At 34.1% G+C, this 20236-nt stretch overlaps 1 protein-coding gene across 7 annotated transcripts in view; it reads right to left on the reverse strand.

Annotated features, from left to right (window-relative positions):
- LOC129799861 (roundabout homolog 2) overlaps positions 1–20236 on the reverse strand; it is a 37498-nt gene that overhangs the window by 4831 nt on the left and 12431 nt on the right. For 4 of the 7 annotated variants that reach the window (XM_055844113.1, XM_055844115.1, XM_055844114.1 and 1 more), the window contains exons 3-18: positions 17511–17632; positions 17262–17448; positions 14262–14570; positions 13968–14106; positions 13731–13861; positions 13370–13647; positions 9964–10168; positions 9649–9886; positions 6061–6142; positions 5813–5983; positions 5424–5715; positions 4855–5355; positions 4558–4784; positions 567–771; positions 358–508; positions 19–294 (exon numbers count right to left, since the gene is read on the reverse strand). In XM_055844113.1, coding sequence (XP_055700088.1) covers positions 19–294; positions 358–508; positions 567–771; positions 4558–4784; positions 4855–5355; positions 5424–5715; positions 5813–5983; positions 6061–6142; positions 9649–9886; positions 9964–10168; positions 13370–13647; positions 13731–13861; positions 13968–14106; positions 14262–14570; positions 17262–17448; positions 17511–17632 — 3514 coding nt within the window. The remainder of the gene's footprint in view (positions 1–18; positions 295–357; positions 509–566; positions 772–4557; positions 4785–4854; positions 5356–5423; positions 5716–5812; positions 5984–6060; positions 6143–9648; positions 9887–9963; positions 10169–13369; positions 13648–13730; positions 13862–13967; positions 14107–14261; positions 14571–17261; positions 17449–17510; positions 17633–20236) is intronic. The other 3 variants (XM_055844118.1, XM_055844117.1, XM_055844116.1) reach the window with 3 other exon arrangements.

A 20236-nucleotide genomic window follows, 5' to 3' on the forward strand; every position in this document is an offset into this window, starting at 1 on the left:
CCAAAAGTTTGGACTCACTGAGAATTGTTGCAGCAATTACTTTGCTGTTGATTGTGCCGCTGATAGTCGGAATGTTGATGGCATTGCTTTTTAGGAACATGGTGATTATTTGGCATATTTGATACACAACATGTAAAATGACCTACATTTTGGCAGCATTTTTGATATTGGGCTCCCGGATAGGGTAATAGGCTATTGTATATATTTTCTGTATTATTCATCTGTTGATGCACATCCCAAGGAGTGTAGCTCGAGATTGAGTTTCCGCACGATGATCCACTATTTCCGGAAACTCTGAAATAAATTCAAACACAATCTCGATATTTCGGTTTTTGAACAATCGAAGGAAATCCTTACAATCCAGAACAGGACTTAGACCCTTGTTGTCCATTCCTATCCATTGGGATGTTGTCATTTGTGTAAAATAGTGCCGGATTTGTGCTTCCGGGTATTGGAGGTGGGTGTTCGGGTGGTGGTGGCAGGAAATCTGTCCAATTATTAGGAACTACTGTAAATATTATTCCACATTTTACACACAATTGAACACATCTTCTCGCTTGACTTACTCTGGGGAAATGGGGTGTAGGGTATCGATGGTTGGGGCTTGGCTTGAATGGCATTTGATGTGGGGCTGGAAGCGCCTGATGAATAAGGTTCTCGGCTGCAATTTGACCGTTTTGTGCAAGTGTCACTCGATGACCTACTACTTCCACTCGGATTGCCGCTATTGATGAGCATGGTTGTTGCATAAGGTGTCGGATTTTCAGGTGACTGGAAGAAGTTTCGAATAACCCATATATCAGACCCTTGTCAAAACTATTGACCTATTCGGATAAAGAATATTCGACGCATCCATTCCATACTATGCTATCTCAGAGTTGCAACTTTTCAGGAGAGCTATGTAAAGTTGGTAAAATTCCTATGCTGCCAGTGTAATTTAGACACTTACACATTTCTTTCAAATTTAAGCTAACTTACCATCAATTTATTGATAATTACAAGATAATTATGTATAACTGTGTTATCACACTTTCACATTAAAATTTTAATATGATTCACATAAATTGTCGCTGGTGAGAGTCCAAATGTGTAATTTGTGTGTTTGAATCATTTTATATTCAAAATTTGATCTATTTGTTGATGAAAAGGTAGACTTGGCCCGCAAAATTTGGTATAAATTGATTTATAGCATTAATGCGAAAAATTAATGCGATTTTCTCTTTAATTTTTTAATGTGAAAAATATTTATGCTTTAGGTAAATTTAAACTTATTTTTTGCAGACCAAGTCCACTTTATCAATAAATAGAAAAACCCCAAATATTAAGTGACTCAACGACACAAATAACATATTTGGACGCTCACAAGCGACAATTAATGTGAATCAAATTAAAATTTTAATGTGTAAGTGTGATAACGCCGTAAGTCTCTTACACTTGAGATAAATCCGAAAAAGTTAAAATAACATTCCGGAAATGTTAATTTTACCCTGCATTGATCCGAAATCGGTGTAAATACTATGCTCTTTAGGTGTATTATAGGTTAAAGTTACCCTTTTTCATGTTAATTTTACTCTTAAAAAGGTGTAAAATTAACATTAAAAAATGTTGATGTATATTTACACCTAAAAAGTGTTAAAGTTATGAGGAAAAAAGTTAATCGCACCCCTGTTTTTTTCTTAGTGTAGGAAATTAAAACAAAATTCACATTATTCGAAGGCATGAACGTTCGAAGGGAGGGTATTCCCCCCTATATCGTAACCCGGACGTTCGGATGACCACTCAATTTTCCTTAGTTGTAGATCACGGTACATAATCGTTAAAGAGTTCACGAGCAATACGTCTTTCTCGAATATTTTGCAAAAAGTCTCTTTTATTTGCCCGAGCTAGAGGTCAAACGATAAGAGATTTCGACTTCCGGTCTTTGATGACCCCTTTCCCTTAAAAATCTATATTATCTAAGATGATCTTTTTCCTTTTTCCACTCAACCCCTCTTTCACCGCGATAATCATGTTTTTTTTTAAATTTATTTTAAAAACGGATCCTAAAATTTCTTCATTTTGAAATTTTTTAAAGTAAACTACACTTTATCATTATGTACTTTTTCCTCAGAATCGGTTTGCGGTGCGAAATTATACCAGAAAAAGCACTATTTCAAAGGTGATGCAATTCAAAGGTGTATAATTTTCCCATTACCTCTTTTTTAGAGTTATTTTTAGATGGCATTGTAGAAATGAGCAGTAAAAAGTTAAAATTGAGTAGTAACAAAAAATTGAAACATTGATATTAGCCGTACTCACTATGGCGCTGTTATCTTGTAATATCGTTATCTCGTTATGTTCTAGTAATGTATTTTATAAATGAAAAATTATAACAAGATAACAGATTACGGAGATTACGAGATAACAACGCCATAGTGAGTACGGCTATTATCGTTAAAATTTTGGTAAAGGGAAAACAAAGGGCTTTTCATTCTATCTGCAATAATTTAAATGTTAAATACATAAATTAGACCCATTTCTGTAAAGTTTTAAGTTTTTTACTGGTGATTTTTAATTTTTTATTGCCCATTTTGAATTTTTTACTGCTCGTTTGCTTTTTGCCTTTTTAGATTAAAATTTAGAAGAGTTGTTTCAACGTTTTTAATGCCCAACGCACAATAACTTTTGTTTTGTAAACATGTTTTTAGCATTTCAGTGAGAGTGAATGAGATCTAGATCTAGTCATCTCGCTCACTCTCATAGGAAATTTTGAAAACATATTTACAATAACTTTTGTGCGCTGAGCATAAGAGTAACTCTTACTCTTTTTGTTCTAAGAAAATACAAGTTAAAGTAATCTTTTATAAAAAAAAAACGTATTTTTTCTGACACATCAGAAAATGGATCAATTTTACTGTTATAATTTTACTGCTTGAACTCAAAGAGAGAGCAGTTATAATCGTCTTTTTCCAACTTGTCACTGTTCTGAAGTTTAAACGGTAAGAGATATCGACTTCCGGTCTTTGATGACCATCAATAAAAAATACAATATATCTAGAGACGTTTTTTAACCTCCCCACTCCCTCTCTATCCCCTGCAAAACCATATTTTTCTCAAAATTGGCCCAAGCTTTTTCAATGATTTTCGGAGATGTTTTAGAGGTAGTCCAGGCGAACATTTACTGCAAATATACCTATGACCGGAAAACTCCATTTTAGATTATTGAAGGTCAAAGACGTCAAAGGTCAACCACTTTAGAAGGCCCATTTTTCAAGCGATTTGGTTAAATTTGGATTTTTTTGGAAAGGTATTGAAATTTCGAACCCGGCTGCATCGGTCTTCATCGGCAATCAATCACTGGTAAAAATGAAAGGGTCACCGAGGATTCTTTGAAAGGGTCCACGTTTTGACACCTATTAAACTCCGGATTAAGTGGATAAAAACTATGAAAGAATCATCTTTAGTGTTCACTCAGATAAGAGATATATGGTATCAGTAATAAGTTCACGATAAAATATAATCTATCGTGATATATGTGCATGCAAAATTTCAAGAGATACAAGTGAACCTTTCAAAGGATCAAATATGATCCATTTTTTTCTGAAAAGAGTCAATTTGACCCTTTTATTTTTACCAGTGATCGGTTATGTACCGATTTCTTTATTTTCAAATGCTTTTGGGATTTTTTGAATCAATTTTGATCTCTAGTAGACCAGTAAGCACCAAAAGATCATGCGAAAAACTAATTCACGGTGAGCTCTATCTCGTGAGTTCGAGCATTCCGCAAAGCTGGGACGCATTGCCATCTCTTTTTGTGACTATTCTCAATTTGTTTTATCTTTATTGTTTGAACTCGAGGTCTCTATATACTGAAAAAAACTAAGGCATATTTCTAGTTGATGGGACGAACTTTGGCAAACAAAAATCATCTCGACTGAAGTTTATTCATAAAATGAAAATATTTCATATTACTTACATACATACTTTTACTTTTAATATTCTTAACGTTCCATAGAGAAACTAGGCCTTCTCGCAATCGACAGATTTTCTGGACATCTATCATGATTTTTTTTTATACAAGGATAGGATTGTCAATCCAATCCTATGCCCTTTTTGATCAAGAGTAGTGAAGCTCACTGGTTGCAATTGAAACATTTTTAACGCCAGAAAATTTGCTGATGATTTAAAGGGGATTCGAACCAGAGACACTTGCAGCATAAACCAGCAGCATAACTCGCCCGAAGAGTTGTTTTAACTCTTTACCTTTAGCTTACAGTGTACAGTAGACTCTCACTCAATCGGGCGACAAATTTTGTTGACAATTTTCACGTTTAATTATGAAGGTAATTTGCTCAAATTCGCTGTAGTTCTTCCTATTTTTTCGTGATTCTTTATAATTGAGCGCTTTTTGTGGAATTTACAAAGGCTTTGACGCTAAATTCTATCACTAAACCGGATGACATTTTGCCCCATATTCCCAATTGAGAGAGAGTCTACTGTATTAAGAATTTGTACAAGCTTGGGAATGTTAGAATTTATGACTTGGTAATTCCAAGGTGCTAATTAAGATTGGATTACCTTCTGACAGCTGTAGAATGTGCTTAAATTCCTCGTATCTACTTCGGCATAATCTGTTCCTATTTCTCCATAAGATCCAGGCGTATTGGAAGAGTTGACTAGTAGTTTGGCTTCACTAAGTCCAGAATCCTTGTCTGTATCTCCAGCTCTCCAGCCTCTATCTATCCAAATACTTTCTTTCCCATTTAAAGCTAGAGCTGTGATGTCGTTGGCGTTAACAGTAGGGACTGAAATTGAAAAAAAAAGTATTTAGGGCTTTTGGTTTTTTAAATCGCAAAATGAAGAGGAAATACTGACCGTTCAAATGATTTATTCCCTTGCTAAGTCTGTGCTTCTTTCGGAAAAATATCATTGCCGTTCCCGAAGCCACAATTATTGTCACAAGCATAAGAATAAGAAGGATCATGAACCAGGGTTCATGCACGATATCCCTTTTCTGGGGCTCCTCAGAAGTTGAGGCTGATCCACTTGGATGAGCGCGAGGTGGTGAAATGATATGGGATGGATCCATTAAGAGCGTGACAGGTTGAGAATATGGTCCGGCTCCGACCCTTGTGTAGGCCACAATGCGGATGTTGTAAGTGGCTCCTATTGTAAGGTTGTTCAACATTACGGACATTGTGGTAGCATTGAGGGTCATTTGTGCCAAAATTTTCGATGAATTTCCCGCTTTTACTTGAATCTTGTACCCCAATATTATGCCATTGTGATGCTGATTCTGGGGCGGTAGCCAGCGTACCCAACCAGCCGTGAGATTCAACATTCCCGTCTGAACGCTGTCAGGTGGTGCAGATGGGACTGAAAGTGAAATATTGTGGTTAAGGGTGGGTGAATTTCTACATCAAGAGGTTTTCCGCCCAATTTACCATCTTCAAGGGTTTGCACAACTTTCGAATTGCTAGGCTGACCTTCGACACTCTGATAGAAAGGTGCAATGAAAAATTCGTATTTTGTGAATTTCTTCAAATTGGCCACAACATGAGTTTCCAATTTGGCATTCATAATTGTGATGATGTTGTAGTTCTGTGAACCACTGCTAACATCACGAAAACGCAAATACAACCCTTGAATATATTCATCATTGAATGTGATATGAAGTCTCCAGTCCAAACGGATGGATGTTGAATTAACAGCTACTGCATTAACAAGTTCAACAATCTGCAAAAGACATAATAAATATTGTCAGAAAATCAAGCACAAAATTTTCCCGTCACTAGACTTCAACACCACAATTATTAATTGGTTAAAATGTCACCTTTTCACTGAGAACAGCACGAGCTGCAATTAATTTTGATTGTGGTATTATTTCACTTCTGGCTCCCAATGTCTTGGCAGTATGAGACAATAGCGATGGGATAGACAGTCCATAGATATTTTCGGCACGTACCAAAAATACATAGGAAGTTGCTGGCTTTAATTCGGTTATCTGTAGGAAAATAAATTTCACAGTTCTTTATGTCCTTTTCGGAAATAATAACCAATTATCCTGTCGCTCAGACTTACCGTAATTGTTTGATTTGGCACACGATGAGCCGCAACCACCCAACCAGTCTGTAAATCTGAGCTAAAATACTCCACCGTGTATCTGGAAAAGTTTTTAAAATTTAATTATTTGCACAATGCTCGGATTTAAAATTTAATTATTCGTTTTTAATTATTTATGCCTTTGAAAACATTTTTAGATCAAGAAAGTTTTATGAAATCGAAATTATCATTCTCTGTTGCACTCAAAATTGGCTTCAAGTAATTTGATTTAGTTGTGACGTTCAAAAGAAGAAGAAGAGTCCGAAGGAGTGGGATAGGATTAGGAAAAGCTTTTAAGAAAGAAAAGGATGCAGATTTCGTTTACATGAAATTTTCCTGATCTAAAAGGTATGCCAGAGTTATAATGGCTCCGGCACAACTTTTAGATCAGTAAAAATTCATGTGATTGATATTCACAAATATTTTGCGTATAGATATTTTATTCTTTCGCACTCAAAATTCGATTCAACTCAATTTAATGTGGTGTAAAGTTCAAAAGAAGAAAGTCAAAAATGCTGGGATAGATCTATACAAAATGTTTGAGAAAGAAAGGGATGTGAATTTCGATTACATGAAATTTTCTCGATCTAAAAGGCGTGTCAGAGTTATAAATCCTCTGGCTCACCTTTTTGATCAGGAAAATTTCATAAAATCAAAATTCATATTCCCTTCTTAAAAAATTTGTATATGACTTGCTAACTCTTTCGCAGTCTTCTTCTAAATTTGAATATCACACCGAATTAAATTTAATTCAGTCTAATTTTGAGATTAGAAGAGTGGAATAGACTTCTCCAATTCTTCTGAGTAAGAAAGGGATGTGAATTTCGATTAGATGAAATTTTCTCAATCTAAGAGGTGTGTCAGAGCCATAATAATTTAATTTCAAATTCAATCATTCGTTTCTAATAGTTCCGGCACACCTTTTAGATCGTTTATATGTACGAAGTATGTTTTATTCATTTATTTATTATTAAGCGATTATTTATTTATTTATTTATCTATTTATTTATTTAGTTAGTTATTTATTTTTATCGGGCAGGCAGTAAAAATAGGCTTGTTGCCTAATGGCCTCTACACACTACAGAAATTTATGTCCATATTTTAGAGTTTTTCCTACACAAGTGTAGGGAATTTACTTCAATATGGACATAAATTTCTCTAGTGTGTAGAGGCCATAAGACCTAACCGGGATTAAAAGGGGGGGAAACAAAAAAAAAACCTTTTAGATCAGGAAAATTTCATAAAGTCAAAATTTACATCCTTTTCATTCTTAAAAGCATTGCATATCTCTATCCTACTCTTTTGCACTCTTTTTTCTTCTTTTTAACATCACACCAAATTAAATTTAGTTCAGTCCAATTTTGAGATCGGAAAGTAGGATAGACTTATGCAAACCTCTTGAGAAGGAAAGGGACATGAATTTTGAAATTTTACCGAGCTAAAAGGTGTCCCGAAGACATAATGATTTATCTCTCCAAAAAGTCTTTTAGATCAAGAAAGTTTTGGTAAATCTAAATTCACATTCTCTTCGCACTCAAAATGGACTTGAACTAATTTGAATTTCCTATGATGAATAAAAGTAGAGGAAGATGAGTGTGAAATAATAAGATACTCAACACTTTTTAGAAATAAAGGAAATGTGAATTTTGATTTCATGACATTTTCCTGACATAAAAAGTGGACTAGAGTCATTAATAATAATTTATGCGTTTGGCAAATCTTTTATATCAGGAAAATTTCACATTTTCTTTCTTCCCAAATGTTTTGCAAGTGGTTATTCCACTCTTTCGCACTCAAAATTGGCTTGAACTAATTTGAATTTGTTGCGATGTTCAAAAGAAGAAGAAGAGTGCAAAAGAGTGGTAAAGACATATACAAAACTTTAGAAAGAAAGCGATGTGAATTTGGATATTATGAAAATTTCTTGATGTAAATCTAAAAGGTCTGCTGGAAAGGAGGTATTAAAATTAATATTTACTGATCCAATTTTGTTTTGAATTTCAAGATCTGTCAAACGAATTTAATTTTGTTCACATTGCTTAAAAATTACGCCCACAAAAAGAGTTTGAGCCCAATACAAGAGCTTTAAAAGTAAAATTACGCTTTTTAGGTGTGATTCCTTCTAATCACACCTATTTGTTAATTTTCTGGCAATCCTTATGTCTCCGATACAGCTTTTAGATCGATAATATTTCATGAAATCGAAATTCGCATCCCTTTCTTTCTCAAAAGATTTGTATAAGTGTAATCCACTCTTTAAGACTCAAAATTGGACTGAACTAAATTTAATTTGATGTGATGTTCAAAAGAAGAAGAAGAGTGCGAAAGGGTAAGACAAACATATGCTAAACTTTTAAGAAACAAAGGGATGTGAATTTTGATCTTATGAAATTTTCCTGATCTAAAGGTGTGCCAGAGCCACTGTAAATCAAGATCAATTTAGTCATGACGCCTTTCGAAAAACCAAAAAGATTTCCTACAAGATTCAAAAACATGACAAGACTAAATCTAATTTGAATTTCTCAAAGTCTAAAAGCTTATAAAAAGCTTACACATTCAATAACCTTTATATATCTCACTGACAGTGAGTATTGTTTTGATTTACTTATCGAATACTAATTTTACTTAACGAATACCATTATACTTAACGAAAGGTAAATGGAAATCACCTTAAATTGTTTCCCATTTTTTTTTCAACATTTCTATATCGAAAGAATTATTTGGTGTAATTTTTACGGAAATATATTTTTGCAGTGAAAACAAAAAACTAAATAGATAGGAATTCATTGACACTGCATGACAAACCTATGTCCTTGCCACTAGCGCCACTATTGGCAGAAAACTATCGCTAGACGGCGCTGTCAATTATTCTTAACTTCTCACCCAAATTTTTAAGTGGAGTAAAAAACGAGTAAAAAAATGATTAGTCAAAATGAACCGAAAATGAAAAAAATATATTTTTCTCTATTTTTAGGCATTTGTAATTTTATGGTTTCATTTATTTAATTTTTATTGACCATTTTTACCAAAGTACCTGCCCAAGCTGTTGCAGCCGAAAATAATTGCTCTAAAAAAATTATGTATCAAACGAAGTAAAAAATTTAGTACACAAACGGTGGAAAATAGCCTTTTAATTTATAATCTCTCCGTTTGGAAAAGTTATGAAATCCCTTGTACAACTCTGACTACCAATAGAAAGGTGCTGCATAGTTCAAGCAATAAACTAAAATTGTGCAATAATTTTAAAGCCAATCTCAGAACGATGTTATATGCTTAAAATCAATAGCACATTTCAAAATGAAATGGGAATCGTTTAAAAGTTTAAACCACTGTAAAAAGTTATGGCAGAGTTTGAAATTTGGAGAAAAAAAAAGAATGATAGAATAGGGGAGAAGGTTCAGTTTGTGGTATTCCAAAAGTTCTGGGATGTTCTCGTTAAAAAGTTTAACCATAAAATGGTTTTTGAGTGCGTGATGAGTAGCCCTGAGTGCGTATGTGTGTTTCAGACAAATTAGGCCAATATTTAATGCATTATGTACATTAAGGATTTTGATGTGGGACACTTACCCAATTAATGAGGACGCTTCTTCGCTTTGATTTCGTCTCCAGGACAGTGTTATGGAATTTTCTGTGATATTAATGATTCTGGGTGCTGAGGGTGGTGCTGGAAAACTGCTAGGGTCGGGTATTCTGTGAAATATTGGTGATGTACTTTTCTTCACTGTTAGGGATGCTGACCATGATGTTTCACCACTCTCTGACGATGCTGTGCAAGTATAGAGTCCTGAGTCGGCCAACTGCAAGTCTGAAATGTGCGTTATAATTGATTAATTAAGGGATAAAAAAATCCCACCCAAAAGCCATTTAATGCAGCAAACTTACTCGTTAGTCTGAGGGATCCGTTCTGTTGGATCATAAAATTCCGCTGCCCCGCTGCCATAGCCATTCCGTCTTTGTACCATTTTATGGTGGGTGGTGGTGTTCCAATGGCCTGACAGGGCATCAGAGTTGCGCTTCCAAGTGGCAGTGTTTGGTTGCTTGGTCCGATTTGAATAATTGGGGGTGGTATGTCATCAACTGATGTCACCTGGAATAATTAATGATACACTGATTAGTCCATTAGTGTCATATTGTTGGATATGTGAAAAACAAAATAGCAAATTAGGTGTACACCATTTCCTCCCTAAAATGTTCATTGTCATTCCGCAGGGTAAATATCGTATGAAACAGTGAATGTCATAATTTTATTGCTCAACCCCCGCGGATAGCAAATTGGGGAGCAAAGAGTTAGATATAATAGTATATGACAGGGGTGTCTAGATTTTTTTTTATTGTTTGATACGCTCGCGTTAGTTATTAAATATTGCAAAAATTGAGGGAGGATTTTTTGACATTGACGTGTTTTCCAAATAAAATATTTATATCCTACATTCGGATTTGTATGAAAGTTTACAATTGCATATTAAAAAGAGAAGTAAGGTCTTAGTAAAGCTTGAGAATTAACAATTGAGAACAGTTGCCAGCGCCACTTGCGGAAGAAAACAGTGCCCTCGCGCGGAGGAACAGATTGTCAGTGTCAATGTCATAATCTTCCTATATTGTAGTTTTTAAACAGAATTTAATTACTGATGTATTCTGTAAAAAATAGAGACTTCTACGGGAAAAACCAATACATTTTCGTCGTAAGGTTATTATGTCAAATTTGAACATTTCTATTCTGAAAAATAGAAAAGTTTTGTTAAATGGTCAAGTGGATCTTGTTAAAATTGTGTCAAAATGATGATGTTTGCCAATTTGACAAAACTTTGACAAACATTTTACATGATTCACCGTGGTGCCACTTATAAGATTAATATTAAGAGTAAGAAAAGACCGAAAGAGAGGTGTATAGTAAGCAAAATTTCAAATGGAAAATCACGTGTTTTAGAAAGAGCACAATCTAACAGAGTAATAAGATGAGTAAGATATTACTGTTCATATTAATTGTTTTCTGAATCGTATTACTGGCAATTCGAGCAATTTTCCATGCATACCAACAGTGATTCGGTCAGTTTTCGAGCGATTGTATGGCTGCCAACTTTGTACGTAGTGGGGACATGCGAGAAAGAGACAAGATATAACACTTACTATCGTTTTTTGCCATTCTCGCAGTTCAGAAAGTATTCATCTTGATATAAATTCTTTATATCCAATGGTCGCGGCAATCTCACTGGATTTCCAGCAGTCTTTTCTATCAAGTCCAAAGATTTTACAATTAAAAAGCCGCGTAGAGTTCCCTGGATTTTCCGCTCAAAATGCGCGTGGATTTCCGAGAAGAAATTTGACGCTAAATTTCCTCCTAGTTTTCCATGGACGTTTGCAGAACTCTGTGGACCGTCTAATAAGAAACGTCCGCGAGTTTTCATGGATTTTTCCGACGAATATTTTCACGTCTTTTCCTATGGATTATTAGCGATATAATTGGCAGTCAGCCCTTTAAAAATTCGGAAAAATCCTCTTTATTTCCACGAAATACTCCGCGGAGTTTTCCATGCAACAGCCTTAGAAGCTTCCATGGTTTAATATTGCGGAATTCCACGACTTTTCCAGTAGATTATTTTTAATTTTTCTTAAAAAATAATTACTAAAATTGATTAAAAATGGCGTGGAATTTTAATGGAAAATTTCTACAAAAAAAAACATCCACAAATAAATGGAGGATCAGTGCCAATAATTGGTACATTGGAACTAAGAGAGTATTCATTTATCAGACAATCACTCAATTGTTCTACTTTTCAGTTGAAAATATTGATACCATATATCGTACATTTGAGTATGTCTAGCTCGCAAGAATTATAGCGTTAGGGCGAAAAACAAGTGCGGAATATTAGTGTTTACTTCCGTGGATTCTTAGTCGGAAATGGATAGGAAATTATACTCAGAATAATCAAAAGAAATTTTGAATCAATTTTCAGACAATGCTATGAGATATTTTGCAAGAAAATACCTCTGATTTTTTTTTCAAGGAATTCCACGCGAGAAAAACTGATACAGTATAGTCTCTCAAATCTGAGTCTCTCAAATTCGAACGACGACGTTTGGATTCAAAATCTCAATTGTGGGGTTATGTTAAAAAATTCGTATTCTGGCTGGATGGATGAAAATCATATTTATGTGCTTCTTCCTGAATGTTTACATACATTATGATCGTATAAAATGATGTTATCACCAAGACTTGTTAGAAAGTACGGAAATTTGATTCAAAGTACAATTTAATCTCACATAAATTTCGTTAGTTTTGAAAAAATCGTTCGAATTTGGGAGGTGAGAAATGTCAAAAATACCCCCCGAGCGTTCGAATTTAGAAGATTCTACTGTAACTTTGCAGAATTTCAAGCGGAATTTTAGCGTTTATTTCCACGGAAGCTCACGAGGAAAAATAGAAGATAGATTCCATGGATCTTTCTGTTACTCGTGAAACTCTGTTACTCTGTTACTCGTGACACCACTGTCAGTTGGCTACTGATTCGACAAAACATTTCCATATTCAATATGGAAGAACATCCTTTTGACAAATTTTTCTTCTAGTTTGTCAATAGGATGTTATTGCATATAGAAAGTGAGAAAAAGTTTTGATAAAAATCGGCGGATAACTAGATTTTGTTAAAAGTTTGTCAAGGGGATGCTTTTCCATGTAAAATGCGAGAAAATGTTCTGTCAAATAGGGGAAATAGTAGACTCTAACTCAATCGTCTCTTTTTAAATCGGGAGACAAATTTTGTTGACAATTTTCACTTTTAATTATGAAGCTAATTTGTTCAAATTCGCTGTAGTTCTTCCTATTTTATCGTGATTCTTTATAATTGAGCGCTTTTTGTGGAATTTACAAAGGCTTTGACGCCCAAATCTATCGATAAACCAGATGACATTTCGCCCCATATTCCCGATTGAGAGAGAGTCTACTGTAACAAAAGTCTCTTGACAAAATTTTAACAGGATCCATTTGTTACTTTACTGTCTTTTTCTTTCGAAGTACATCAAATTTTTGTCACAGAATTGGAATGAATTAAATTACACAGGGTAGTTAAATAGTTGTCTTTGCATGGGTGGGATTATTATTTCGACCGCCACAGCATATTTTTGCATAAACAAGAGTGTTTCGAAAATGTCATACTCGTCCTACCAGAATAAAATCAATTGTGCATAGTCCTTAAAATTCCCTCAATGAACGCATTTTTAATTTCACCACAATTTTTCGCAGTGCATATTTAATGAAGGGGAAGTGATTATCATAATATGCAAATGGTACCTGTAAGAAAGCACGTGTTGTTGCTGATCCAGCAACACTCAGGGCCGAACATACAAAGTATCCAGCATCCTCCTTCTGTACCCCACGAATTTGCAATGTTCCCTGCGTTGTGATATGTATATGTCCGTATGAATTATCAGGAAACATTAGCATTTGCGATCCTTCCTTTGTCCAGAACACCGATGGAGGCGGATTCCCCTTTGCTAGGCACTCAAACATTGCAATGCCGTTGAGGCCGACTTTTTTATCTTGTGGTCGAACAGAGAAGCTCGGAGGTGCTACAAGGCAAAAATTGTTGTTGTGATTCATAAATCTTGCAAGCAAGATTTTTGCTACAGAAAAAGAATCATTTTTCTCTTACAATTGACAATCAAGTGAGCTCTTGCACTTATTTGTCCCACGCTATTGTGTGCCTCACAAATGTACATGCCCTCATCCGTTAGTGCCACATTCTTTATTATTAGGCTCTTGTCACTTTCTAATATATCCGCCCTGGAAGTATATAGAAAATATAATTGGTATTTGTCATGATGAAAAGAACTTTCGTTTAATGGTATATATTGGATGGGGGGAAAAATGAAGGAAAAAGACCATTTACCTTCCCACAGGCATATTTCCATCATCTTTTCGCCAGAGAATCTGAGGTTGAGGGTCTCCACCTACGGAACAGTGGAATTGAACAGTTTGTCCACTTAGAACAGTGATATCCGTGGGTTCTTTATTGAAGTAGGGTTTCACTGAAAATGAAGTGAATATTTTAAAACACATGTTATACAACCCAAGTTTGACATCAAAAATCTTAAATGTTAAAGTCAACAATATGTTCTGTATATCAATTTATTATATTTTTGTGAAATAATATTGAGAGATATTGTATAAAGGGGGGTATTACCTTGTACAGTGAGTTTGGCGTAGGCACTTTCCCTTGTACCTACAACATTTTGTGCAATACATTGGTATCGTCCTTCATCAAGTGGGCGCACATCGTTGATCAACAAATTTCCTCCATCCACTATTCGCATCCGGAACGATGGCAAGTTGTGGTTATTGTGTATCGTATCTAAGTCTAAAATCATCCCATCTTTCTTCCAAATTAGTGTGGGTTCGGGATTCCCCTTTGGTGGCCCACATTCCAATAGGGCCGTCTCTCCGGCCGCTACTCGTGTATCTTTGGGTTCCACTCGAAAGTCTTCCCTTAGCACTGCAATCATCAGGATAGAATATTAGCTGAACATACTAAATTACCGGTATAGACTTCAGGGTGAATAGAGTAAGTGTGCCAAATTTCGACCAGCTTTATATTTCGGCCACTCTGAGTAATTTCGGCCAAGCAATTAAATTAATCACGATTATGGATTTAATCTTCGAATAGTCAATAAATTTATTTTGCTTTTAAATATTTATTCATTCTAGGATGTATTATGCACAGCGCACAATAGCTTTTGTTTGTAAACATGTTTTCAAAATTTCCCATGAGAATGAGCGAGATGACTAGATCTATGTTTCATTCACTCTCATTGAAATGTCAAAAACATGTTTACTAAACAAAAGTTATTGTGCGTTTGGCATTAACACCAAAATCGTTAAATTTGTGGTATAATTTGAATTTAAATTGTGTTGTAGAAACTCAGTGTGGAAAGAATCTTACAAAAAATGTGACAGATCGCTTGTGTTTCTAGCAGTCTTGTGATTTTTGGTGAAGTGCAGAAGGTTTTCCTTCGCTGTTTTTCATGAAAATTGATTAGTTTTCATTCAAGATTCTTTCTGTTTAAGGTAAAAGTGAATCATTCTTTAAATTTCGGGTAAAATTTCCCAGATGGATCTTGTATTTCGTGTAAAAAAGTAGATACTTTGTGAGCATCTTTCCGGTGAGGTAATGGCGCCTATTCCGGCATCATCTTTTGCTCTTCTAAATTTCTTATTCATTTTATTTTTTTTTTAATTTCTGAGTTTTGCAATGCCCATAGAAAAAAAGCATCGCCTCTATGAATAAGATGATGTGGAATAGGCCTTGGAAGAGCTCAGGAAACTCTTCAGGTATTCAGGACAAATTACTTGGAAGTTCTCAGAATAAATATTTTTAAACTCGTTCCGTATGACGTTTTGAAATTTTCTATCCCTTGCTTCACAAAAGGTGGTCATAAACAAGGTGGTCGGTATTACACTCAAAGTGTCCGGAATACTACCCAAAGCAATTTTTATATTTTTTTTATTTTTCAATATTTTAGGAACTGTTTTAAAGAAAACAAAGATGATAAATTAGTTTTTAAGGTTCCATACAACCCTCCCGAAAAGGAAGTGAGGGAAGAGTACCAGCGATCGGCAGTGTTCCTCGGACCGTCAGGTTATTACCGTATTGTTGCTACAAATCAAATTAAAAATTATGAGCTACTTTTTACCAATTAACTCTTACAAGAATGCACTCCATTAGCTTTGTTTTAATTTATAAAATCAAATTTCCGTAAGCATTGCAAGTTTGCAATTACACCTAATTTTTATTAATTTATTGTAAAAATTAAAAATTCGAATGCACAAATATAGTTAAATGGATCACTAATATACCAATTAGCATGCACAAAAATACCAAATAGTATTTTGAGGCTTATATTTTCAACTAAATATCGAGCATGTCTCTTGACGTTCCGATCCGGAGTGCTCTTCCCTTAACAAGAAATTTCAATATGTATTAAAAAAATTGCATTTCAAACTTAGGACTTTGGTGCTTATTTGCAACTATGCCGAAATTTGGCACACTTACCCTACTACGTAAATTTAAGGAGTAGCTTCACTTTCTTTTGTTAAACTAATCAATCACGATTTTGTCTAATTAAATTCTGAGTAAAGATTAATAAACTCCAGTAATGTCAATTTAAATAAATTCATTGATCGCGGTTATACGCTAACTATTCTTAGAACGAAAGTTATTCCGATGGTAAACTTGACAGCCTGGCGCTACGGACAGTTGAAATTGCGAGTTAAGAACATTTGCATCCATAATAAAAATTACACAGTAAAAACAGATTACAAGGACAATCGTTCTGTTTGCTTTTTACCACGATTATTCTTCTAAAGTTACTCAAATATGTATTTCAGCAAAACGCGTAATCTAAAAATGTGTAATTCAAATTTTACGTAATGGTAAACTGTGTAACCAACTGCGAGTGATTACACAGTTGAGTACGTTTTCTTACATATTTCGTGTAAAATTACACAGATTTCAGACAAAATTTGTACAAATTACACAGATTTCAGACAAAATGTATACATATTACACAGATTTCAGACAAAATTTGTACAAATTACACAGATTTCAGACAAAATGTGTACAAATTACGCAGATTTCAGACATAATGTGTACAAATTACACAAATGTGTATCAGTACACACGATTACATGTTTCTGTAAAATTTACAATGAAATTCATGGCAAAGTAGCTGAAATATTTTTACTGTGTAAGATTCAGAATGTCCAACTCTAAACTGAGACTTTTACCGCATAAACGGAGTACCTTACATTGTTGTCGGTTCAACCAATAAACCGAAGAACATCAACTTCTCTTTCGGTGTAAGGAAATAATTTTTTTGAAATTTATTGAGACAGCAATAGAAATAAAACACAACTTCTAACAACTTTTACTCTGATTTTTTGTATATATACGCTTATGCGTTTAGTTCCTAACACATATTTTCTCAGTATTTGTTAATGGGAGGTTTGTCATCAATATTTATTATTACAAGTCTATCTGCGTTTGTCTCTAGTGACATTTAGTAGAATTTATGGCTGGAAAATCGTGTTCAATACAAATAAGCATAATTTTTGATTAAGTGCTCAACACTTTATCTATTAGATCAGCTACTTTATACAAGAGTTTTCAATAAATGTGACTTCTTACCTGCAATTTGCAGAGTAGCATTTCGACTTTGTGCTTTTCCAGCAACATTTTTTGCTACACACCAATAAACCCCAGCATCTTGCTCTTTTTTCCCATGTACTGTACGTAGGAAGAATAGGGAACCAGATGGTAATAATACTCGATGTGATTTATTGTCATTTGGACTTGTCTTCACTGATTCACCATCCTGAGAATTTTGATTAAAATCCCTCAAGGATTATATCAATTGTACCTATTTCAATTAATTACCTTAAACCATTCAATCGTAGGCTCAGGTCTACCTTCAGCTTTGCAATTGAGAGTGACGGGTTCCCCCTTTGGTACAAGAATATCCGAGGGATGTTCAGTGATTCTCGGTGAACGGTATTGAGCTGTAAAAGGAATAAAAAAAAAGAGATTGAGAATCAATATTAATTTTCAATTAAACTGACAAATTCTATATCTCCCAGTGAAAACTCGTTCTCTTGAATACATAATGTTGTGAGTGAGCAAGAGTTGTTATCTCAGTGAAAGATTGAGATTCAGAAGAGCAGTGACAATTAACAATCTACGCTAAGTAGAATGTCTGAGAGAATTGTACATATGAGGATACATACGGTGTGTGGCATTATGTGTATGTAAAACAGAAATAAACAATGTAGTTATTTTAAACACTGGCTAAGAGCCCAAATGAAAGTGTACTTTTAGCATACCTCTTAAACACTTAATAGTTAAATACCATTCCTATATACACAATTTCTATGTATGTCTCGTGTTCTGAAACACTAAAGACGAATAGGGTGAAGAAAAACCTGCTAACTTGTGGAGCTATAATTCGAAAATTGCATTAGGATTCATGTACATCGGTCATGTCATTTTAACTTTGTCTCTACGGTAAATTAACATGATTGTAAAAAGATTTCGTGTGAATTTGAACAACTGCTAACACTGCCTTTATTTTATTTTAATGCCTTTTACATTATTTTTATTTGTCAAAAAACCTATAAACAGTCATATTCAAGTTATGATTTATATTCTTTCTTCTAGGTTTCATTTTCACATTGTATCGCATGAGTGCCTGCAGTTGTTTGGAGTGCAAATCAACTTTTGACTGGAGATCAATAATATCATTTTTAGTCATTCGAGCCAGATTTTGCATCTAAAAAAACTATTTCCTTTTCAGATTGCATTAAGAATGGGTCACACTATTCATCATCCGGATAAAATTTAAAATACAACATGTCTTCCGTAGAGACAAAGCTTTTTATATTTGTTTAAATATAACTTATGTTTTTTTAAGACTCTATGCTCTCTATATATCACACTTGACTTCATGTGGATAGAGTCATATATATAAATTAGTTATTCAGTAAATATGATGTAGGTTATGTGTACTATAGTCTCCCATATAAAACACTATAACTGAATAATTTAGGTGTGAAGTAAATATTTATCACATAAATATAATTCATGTGTTTGTATGGTTTTATTTGCATTTTGCACCTACGCATTCACACTTAATTAACATAATTTGGTTGACCTTTGATGATTACCCAGGCACCATTGTTGTGCATTCAAACAATTCTGTTTTAAGATGTTGTGCAGCAAGTTCAACAGAATGTGTGAAAAAGTATGAGAGAAAAATTGTATAAGATTACACTGTAAGATATCCTACTCATAACAAGAAATAATTTTAGTTAAAATGATTATATTTGTGTAATTTATTCATAAATTCTGTATACAAGAGAAAGATTGAAATACTTCGACACCCTTCTGTTTTTTTTTCATACAGAAAAATTTTCTCGTTATTTTTTTTTCTGATAAAATCATACTTGCGTGCACACCTTAAACCCTACTGAGCGATTTCGTGAAAATAACTTTTCCTCCTATTTTAAATGACTCATTATAATTAGATTAGAATTGTATTCACGTTGGAATTACATCCAAAATTAACCTACTTATCAGCTGTTTTTTCGTTACAATCTTAACAAAGCTAAATTAATACGGCTTGTGTATACGTGTTGTATGTTTAGGAAGATGAATAGCGAATTAAAATAATCCCTATTTTATACAGTGGGTGTTTTGTAGCCTATACTTATAGTAATTACGACTTTTCACGCATTTCCCGGGCACTGCTGCGAAGTGAAATGGAATGACAGGATACGGAAAAATATTTTCATTTGCCAAGGCGGTAATTAATTATTAATTTTCATCCCTGGGATACTGTATAATAGTGTATATATTTTTTAAATAGCATTTATTATGTCCATAAATTGATAGGGAAATCAGGTATACTTGATATTTATTCATATTTGTTTTGGGATATCCCAACTTGATATGCTAGGCACTCGTACCGTGAATATCAATTATGATATTGTAATGAAATATACGAGGGCATCTGTCGGTGCAATGTTGTCACATATGAATAAACAAGATATATAAGCTTTGGAAGCCACCCACTATATCATTTTCGTTGCATACGCGAGCAAAAAATGTCAGTTGGTGGGCCCTAACAGTAGTGATCACTTCAATCTCGGCATCGCGTGTGATAACTCTGTCCATGCGACAATACTACCATGGGTTAAAAATATATCTCGTAAATTGGCGCACGAAAGAATGCATTCCATGATTGTGAGCATGTTTTATAATCTAAAATATTCATGGCGCTAGAGATTAGAATAGAAGTAATTTTGTTACAAATCACAATTATGTGTACACTTCTATTTCCAAAAAGTTTTTTTTAAACAAGGTATACCCTTTCCAAATAAGTACACCATGTTGGTGTCTTGAGAAAACTGTACAATTGTTCAATAATCTTTTTTTTTTCAAGATATATGCAAATTTTTGTATGCAGTCCACACCTTAAGTTAATTATATTTTGAGTAATACAGAGTTTTTTTTAATGGAAAATCTTACGTAAGAAAAAAGTATGTTTGTCTCTATATTGTTTTGTTGTGTCAAAAATAATCAAAAAGTCGCAACTGACAATCTTTAGC

The sequence above is a fragment of the Phlebotomus papatasi genome, chromosome 1, assembly GCF_024763615.1.
Source record: "Phlebotomus papatasi isolate M1 chromosome 1, Ppap_2.1, whole genome shotgun sequence".
Classification (NCBI taxonomy): domain Eukaryota; kingdom Metazoa; phylum Arthropoda; class Insecta; order Diptera; family Psychodidae; genus Phlebotomus; species Phlebotomus papatasi.